Here is an 8,082-nt window from a genome sequence, read left to right on the forward strand (position 1 = left end):
TGTGTGGCTGGGGGCTGTGTCATTGGTTGATTGTTGTTTTTAACTTTTCTGAAACCTACAGTTTTTCAGATAAGTAAAAAAAACAACACATTTGAATGTATCTGCCAATACATTTGCCAATTATTTTAAAATGGAAAATAATGCAGCAGAGTTTTGAGGACAGATTCTGCAACCTGAGGAAAAACAGCGGCCACAGATCACCTTCCTCGTTAAACCTTTCACTGCTGAATCAGACTGTTTGAAAGCCCCTTTAGTGACAGATGAGTGAGAGAGTTAGGGTTATAATAATAGGATTGTGGATAACAAAGACTGTCAGGTTTCCCACTGAGTCAATCTAAGTGAGAAAAAAAACTATGAAAACTGCTATGTATTATGACATGACATGACATGACATGACATGACATTAGATCTGGAAGACACTGTTGCTGTTGTAGTGTGGACGTGCATGTGTTGTGTGGCTTTTTGCTATGGTGCGTTTTTTTTGTGGCTCTTCATACCTAACTGGTTGGCCACCCCTGGGCTAGGGAATGCATTATGTCAATGACTGGTCCCCACAAAGATAGTGAAACGCACTGTGTGTGTGTGTGTGTGTGTGTGTGTGTGTGTGTGTGTGTGTGTGTGTGTGTGTGTGTGTGTCACTGCATAATGAGGGACACAAAGCAGCTACTGCATAAAAGTAATGAGTAACTACCCATCTACCAATCAGGAACTTTGCAGAGATAAAAGGATAACTAGTTCATAAAGTAATAATCTGGAAGATTTTCCTGTAAATAGATGTCTGTTGAGCCTGTGGTCTACTGATGAAAGCCCTGAATCCTGAGTTATGGTTCTGCGTTGAGTCTGCAGCGTAGGTACACATAGATACGGACCCTACTTAGCCTGATGTGCAACTCTCCAGAAATGTAACTACCCGGCGTGGCGACGTCTGTGATCGAACAAAGAAAAGGGAGACGACTACAGACAGAGAAATTTTCGAAACAAAAGTGATAAAAACACACCTTCATATCGCTAATCGGTACAGGCGCCGCCAAAGAGAAGGAAACGGAGATCTTCCAGATTGGAACTTTGAACGAGGAGCCCTTCATACCATGACTGAATCTGTCTTTGCAGGCGGAGGAGAGAATCCTGAAGAGAGTTCGGAGGAAAATCCGCAACAAGCAGTCGGCTCAGGACAGCCGGCGCCGGAGGAAGGAGTACATCGACGGGCTGGAGGGCAGGTACGCCGGGGGGGCCGCGTGATGTCCCTAAAACTGAAAATTAACTTTTTCTGGATGTTGTTGTTGCTGTTTTTCTGACGCTTTTGAGTGTGTGTGTGTGTGTGTGTGCTTGCTTGCGTGTGTGCGTGTGTGTGTGTGTGTGTGTGTGTGTGTGTGTGTGTGTGTGTGTGTGTGTGTGTGTGTGTGTGACAATGTGTGACACTGTGTGTGACTCTGTTTGTGTGTGTGTTTGTGTGTGTGAGACACTGTGACTGTGTGTGTGTGTGTGTGTGTGAGACACTGTGACTCTGTGTGTGTGTGTGTGTGTGTGTGTGTGTGTGTGTGTGAGACACTGACTGTGTGTGTGTGTGTGTGTGTGTGTGTGTGCGACTGTGTGTGTGTGTGTGTGTGAGACTCTGTGTGTGTGTGAGACTCTGTGTGTGTGTGAGACTGTGTGTGTGTGTGTGTGTGTGTGTGTGCGACTGTGTGTGTGCGACTGTGTGTGTGTGTGACTCTGTGTGTGTGTGTGTGTGTGTGTGTGTGTGTGTGACTCTGTGTGTGTGTGTGTGTATGTGTGTGTGTGTGTGTGCGACTGTGTGTGTGTGACTCTGTGTGTGTGTGTGTGTGTGTGTGTGTGTGTGTGTGAGACACTGAGTGTGTGTGTGTGTGTGACACTGACTGTGTGTGTGTGTGTGTGTGTGTGTGTGTGTGTGTGTGTGTGTGTGTGTGTGTAACAGGGCGGCAGCTTGCTCAGCACAGAACAAGGAGCTGCAGAGGACCGTGGAGCAGCTGGAGAAACACAACATGTACGGCCACATTTCTTATTGATTATTGACAGTTTACCGATGGATGAAGTAATCTGGATCCATGTAGGGAACTGAGGAGTCACAGATTAGTTTTGTCTGTGTTGTGTCAGCGTTTTAGACCAGTGGTTCCCAAACGGACCCCCTCAGACAGGCTTTAGCTTTTACATGTTTTATTACAGAAAGTGTATGAAACCCATGACATAAAAAGTCACACATTCTGTCATTGTGTAGCTTATGGATGGAGGTAAAGAGAAAATGATTCCCCTTCTTGCTGCGGACCACCGGAACCCCCTCAAGGACCCCTTTGGGGTTCCCAGTCCCCACTTTGGGACCCACTGTTTTCAGACAGTCAGATCGATCTAGTGTTTCCAGCAGCGGGGGGGCGCTGTTGTCTTCTTCTGACATTGTTGGTAATGATCTAAGTCTCTGCAGCATCACATCAGACTGATGCTGACAGTCTGGGCCCGTATTTATCAAGCTTCTCAAAGGGCCTTTTTAGTCCTAAGTGCTGAGAATTCACGAAATGTACTCAAACTTAAGTATAAAGGAAAGTTATACATTTTTTTTATTCTTATTCTCCCAGTTATTTAACCCTTGTGTTGTCTTCACGTCGACCATGCAACTTTGTGTTTTTCTGGGTCGAAATTTCAACATTTTGTTGGTCTTTAATGCCAAATGTGTGTCCTCTTAGGAATTTCACTATTCAATGGGAGTTTATCTGAGAATATTCTTAAATAAGGAAATCTATTCAGTGATTGGTCCATGCGTATGTCGTCATCCAAAATCCTGTTTGTGGCTCAGCAAAGTGTCGTGAATCATCTGACACTGACACTTATATAGTCCTAGTCCAAGATATAGTCCTACGGGCGCCTGGCGTAACCCATCCGCCTCAAGGTTGTGCGCGTTGTGACTTCACAAATGCTTGGCTGCATACCTCGGTTGTAACGAGTGGTTATTTGAGTCAAAGTTGATCTTCTATCAGCTGGAATCAGTCGGCCCATTCTCCTCTGAACTCCAGCATCAACGAGGCGTTTTCGGCCCCCAGGACTGCAGCATACTGGATGTTTTTCCTTTTTCAGACCATTCTTTGTAAACCCTAGAAATGGTTGTGTGTGAAAATCCCAGTAACTGAACTGAAATACTCAGACCAGCCCGTCTGGCACCAACAACCATGCCACGCTCAAAGTTGCTTAGATCACCTTTCTTTCTCATTCTGACATTCAGTTTGGAGTTCAGGAGATTGTCTAGACCTGGACCACCCCCCTAAATGCATTGAAGCAGCTGCCACGTGATTGGTTGATTAGATAATTGAATTAACGAAAACTTTAACAGGTGTTCCTAATAATCCTTTAGGTGAGTGTATGTTTATGGATGATCCCAGATTCTCTCCCGGGTAGACCATAAAATTAGTGATCATCAATTAGCGTATGGAACCATCCATCTTATTTTTGGGAAATTTGGTTGAAAAGAAAGCCATGTTTCTGATTGAAAATGGGTCAAATTTGACCCGAGGACAACAGGGTTATATGTGATGCAAACAGGAACTCTTGAAGGAATCGAGTTAGCTCGACTTCAGATGATGAAAGTAGACGTGTGTGTGTGTGTGTGTGTGTGTGTGTGTGTGTGTGTGTGTGTGTGTGTGTGTGTGTGTGTGTGTTGACGCGTGCTGGTTGTGATCCGGCTGTTCAGGTCTCTGCTGAGTCAGCTGCGACAGCTTCAGTCTCTGATCAAACAGACGGTCAGCAAAGGAGCCCAGACCAGCACCTGCTTACTGGTAGGAAACTGTCTGTCTGTCTGTCTGTCTGTCTGTCTCTCTCTCTGTGTCTCTCTCTCTCTCTCTCTCTCTCTCTCTGTGCCTGTCTCTCTCTCTGTCTATCTGTGTCTGTCTCTCTCTCTGTGTGTCTGTCTCTCTCTCTGTGCCTGTCTCTCTCTCTGTGTGTCTGTGTCGGTCTCTCTCTCTCTCTCTCTCTCTCTCTCTCTCTGTGTGTCTGTCTCTCTCTCTCTGTGCCTGTCTCTCTCTCTGTGTGTCTGTGTCGGTCTCTCTCTCTCTGTGTGTCTGTCTCTCTCTCTCTCTCTCTCTCCGTCTGTGTGTCTCTCTCTCTCTCTTTCTCTCTCTCTCTCTCTCTCTCTCCGTCTGTGTGTCTCTCTCTCTCTGTGTCTCTCTCTCTCTCTTTCTCTCTCTCTCAGTCTCTCTCTCTGTCTCTCTCTCTCTTTTCTCTCTCTCTCTCTGTCTCTCTCTCTCTCTCTGTGTCTCTCTGTGTGTCTCTCTCTCTCTCTGTGTGTCTGTCTCTCTCTCTCTGTGCCTGTCTCTCTCTCTGTGTGTCTGTGTCGGTCTCTCTCTCTCTGTGTGTCTGTCTCTCTCTCTCTCTCTCTCTCTCCGTCTGTGTGTCTCTCTCTCTCTCTGTCTCTCTCTCTCTCTCTCAGTCTCTCTCTCTGTCTCTCTCTCTCTCTTTCTCTCTCTCTCTCTCTCTGTCTCTCTCTCTCTCTCTCTGTGTCTCTCTGTGTGTCTGTGTCTCTCTCTCTCTCTCTCTCTCCGTCTGTGTGTCTCTCTCTCTCTCTTTCTCTCTCTCTCTCTCTCTCTCTCTCTCTCTCTCTCTCTCTCTCTCTCTGTGTGTCTGTGTCTGTCTCTCTCTCTCTCTCTCTCTCCGTCTGTGTGTCTCTCTCTCTCTCTCTCTCTCTGTCTCTCTCTGTCTGTCTCTCTAAGTCTCTGTCCCTTCTGTCCCGTTTCATTTTTATAGTTAAAATAAGGTAAAATATTTACCGTCTTAGGTGCATGATGCCTGTTTTTAACTTGTCTTTGCTTGCAGCTGATTTTGAGGCACTATGTGTAGGGCTGGATTTAAATAATGTAAATCTCTTTCTTGATAAGTTTATCTCACTGTGCCATATAGTGGAGGGGGGGTATATATATATATATATATATATATATATATATATATATATATATATATATATATATATATAAAGAAAGAGATAAAGTGTGTTTGTGTCCTCAGATCATCCTGGTGTCTCTGGGTCTGATCATCCTGCCGAGCTTCAGTCCGTTCAGCCGCAGCACGTCTGCAGACGACGACTACAGACCCACAGGAGGTCAGTCCCTCCCCGCATCACTTCCTGTCGCTTGTATAGCGACTCGTTCAGAGTTACAGACCATCGCTGAAGTTATATAATATCGGGGACTTTTCTTTTAAGGCCTTTTTACAGTCGCCGTTCCCAACCTGTCGTTCGACAATGTGACCTCAAAATGACGTAGATCTCGCTGGCGCGCCAGGATTTAAAGTACGCGACCAGAGGTCCTGCACCACTACGACTACGACACACTGACGAGCTCAAGGGTAACGGGATGCCAGGACTCTCAGAGTGACTGCAAGTCTCTCTGGTAAACTTAAGCGTTAAGATGAGTTCTTTTATGGTGAATGAAAGGCTTGAAGTAGGTCATCCAATCGTGCAGACATTCTGAAGTGTTCAAAGTACTTCTCTTCGTCTATCTTCCTCATTTGTTTCACGAGGATATTGAACTCACCATAGTTATGTCCGGCGTTATTCAAAGGACCAATATTCCACCTTCTTTTTCTTTGTTTCTTTGCAAGCAGGCTCCAAAGCAGCTGTTCTTCCTCATCCATTGACTCCAATATCATCTTAGCCGCTGTTGACGTTGACGTCAATGCTGCTGCAGCCAGTTCTGCCGTTGTTTACGTTTTCCTTCTTCTTCTAGTCCGTAGAAATATGAGATGAGCCGATACCGATACCAGTATCGGTATCGGCTCCGATATTGCCTAAAACGCTGGTAACGGTATCGGGAAGTACTGGAGTTTATGCACCGATCCGATACCATGTAATAAGCCCTAAAGAAAATCTACGTTAAAGTAGTTTATTAATGTTCTTTTTCCGTTATAACTGACTGTCAAACTGGAGAATAACAGAAAGTTCTGGGGCGTTCATGTTTCACAAAGAGTTTAACCTGAGCCAGACCGACAACAAAGATAGAAATAATATCACATCCATACAGGGTTAGTAGTATATAGCTGTTATACATCATATCATCATACAGAGATAGTAGTATACAGCTGTTATACATCATATCATCATACAGAGATAGTAGTATACAGCTGTTATACATCATATCATCATACAGGGATAGTAGTATACAGCTGTTATACATCATATCATCATACAGGGATAGTAGTATACAGCTGTTATACATCATATCATCATACAGGGATAGTAGTATACAGCTGTTATACATCATATCATCATACAGAGATAGTAGTATACAGCTGTTATACATCATATCATCATACAGGGATAGTAATATACAGCTGTTATACATCATATCATCATACAGGGATAGTAGTATACAGCTGTTAAAACATAATAAAATATATGACACACTGGTATCTGATCAGTAATCGGTATCGGCCGATACGCAAGTTCAGGTATCAGAATCGGTATCGGGAAGCAAAAAATGGTATCAGACCATCTCTAGTAGAAATAGCAAAGGTCGGTAGCTTTTCCTCATTAGCGCCACCTCTGTTCAGGAGAAGACTGCAACTAGTGTCGCGACCACCACGCGCGAGTATAAACAGTTACGGCGCTCCCATGACGTCACGCGACGGTCAAGGTCGGGAATGGCGAGTATAATGAACGCTTTAGACTGGGGGAATCAGAGGATATGAAGCTGGCAAATATTCAGACATTTAAGTACAAATAATATATGCTTCCATCTTTCCAGTTATTTCCAGAAACATCCTGACAGACCCGTCCGCCTCCCAGGCGACAGCGGACAACGCCGACGCTCCGGCTGTGCCGCCCGACTCCTCGTCCCCGCCCTCTGACCTCGGCCAATCAGGACCTCCGGATGGCATCGCAGGCTTCGATGGGACGGCTCAGGAGGGGAACCAATCGGGGAACAGCTCGGCTCTCGTTGCCGAGGAGACGGAGCCGCTGGCGCTCGGTCTGAGGGCGGCGGCGGGGAAAGGAAGCCGAAATCCCGCCAAACCTGCACATGCCGACGAGATGTAGACAGACGCTTTCAACCACTATGACTGGACTTCATGTTCGATGTCTCGCTCAAAGGCTACATTTACATTGCTACGTTTTTGTTTAAAAACGCTACGTTTCCCCCCTCTCATTTCCCCTGCTCTGGCGTTTCCCCCCTCTCATTCCCCCTGCTCTGGCGTTTCCCCCCTCTCATTCCCCCTGCTCAGGCGTTTCCCCCTCTCATTCCCCCTGCTCTGGCGTTTCCCCCCTCTCATTCCCCCTGCTCAGGCGTTTCCCCCTCTCATTCCCCCTGCTCTGGCGTTTCCCCCCTCTCATTCCCCCTGCTCTGGCGTTTCCCCCCTCTCATTCCCCTGCTCTGGCGTTTCCCCCTCTCATTCCCCTGCTCAGGCGTTTCCCCCTCTCATTCCCCCTGCTCTGGCGTTTCCCCCCTCTCATTCCCCCTGCTCTGGCGTTTCCCCCTCTCATTCCCCCTGCTCTGACGTTTTCCATTCTCATTCCCCCTGCTCAGGCGTTTCCCCCCTCTCATTCCCCCTGCTCTGGCGTTTCCCCCCTCTCATTCCCCCTGCTCAGGCGTTTCCCCCTCTCATTCCCCCTGCTCTGGCGTTTCCCCCCTCTCATTCCCCCTGCTCAGGCGTTTCCCCCCTCTCATTCCCCTGCTCTGGCGTTTCCCCCCTCTCATTCCCCCTGCTCTGGCGTTTCCCCCCTCTCATTCCCCCTGCTCTGGCGTTTCCCCCTCTCATTCCCCCTGCTCTGACGTTTTCCACTTCTCATTCCCCCTGCTCAGGCGTTTCCCCCTCTCATTCCCCCTGCTCTGACGTTTTCCACTTCTCATTCCCCCTGCTCAGGCGTTTCCCCCTCTCATTCCCCCTGCTCAGGCGTTTCCCCCTCTCATTCCCCCTGCTCTGGCGTTTCCCCCCTCTCATTCCACCTGCTCTGGCGTTTCCCCCTCTCATTCCCCCTGCTCTGACGTTTTCCACTTCTCATTCCCCCTGCTCAGGCGTTTCCCCTCTCATTCCCCCTGCTCAGGCGTTTCCCCCTCTCATTCCCCCTGCTCTGGCGTTTCCCCCTCTCATTCCCCC

General features: G+C 47.4%; 1 protein-coding gene across 1 annotated transcript in view; it reads left to right on the top strand.

Moving 5' to 3' along the window:
- Positions 1–7,097, top strand: part of creb3l4 (cAMP responsive element binding protein 3-like 4) — a 24,047-nt gene extending 16,950 nt beyond the window's left edge. The window contains exons 6-10 of the mRNA XM_031319855.2: positions 1,111–1,217; positions 1,934–2,002; positions 3,692–3,776; positions 4,999–5,092; positions 6,735–7,097. Of these exons, the coding sequence (XP_031175715.1) occupies positions 1,111–1,217; positions 1,934–2,002; positions 3,692–3,776; positions 4,999–5,092; positions 6,735–7,024 (645 nt within the window). The 3' untranslated portion in view covers positions 7,025–7,097. The remainder of the gene's footprint in view (positions 1–1,110; positions 1,218–1,933; positions 2,003–3,691; positions 3,777–4,998; positions 5,093–6,734) is intronic.
- Positions 7,098–8,082: the final 985 nt, after the last annotated feature.

This window comes from Sander lucioperca, chromosome 10, assembly GCF_008315115.2.
Source record: "Sander lucioperca isolate FBNREF2018 chromosome 10, SLUC_FBN_1.2, whole genome shotgun sequence".
NCBI lineage: Eukaryota > Metazoa > Chordata > Actinopteri > Perciformes > Percidae > Sander > Sander lucioperca.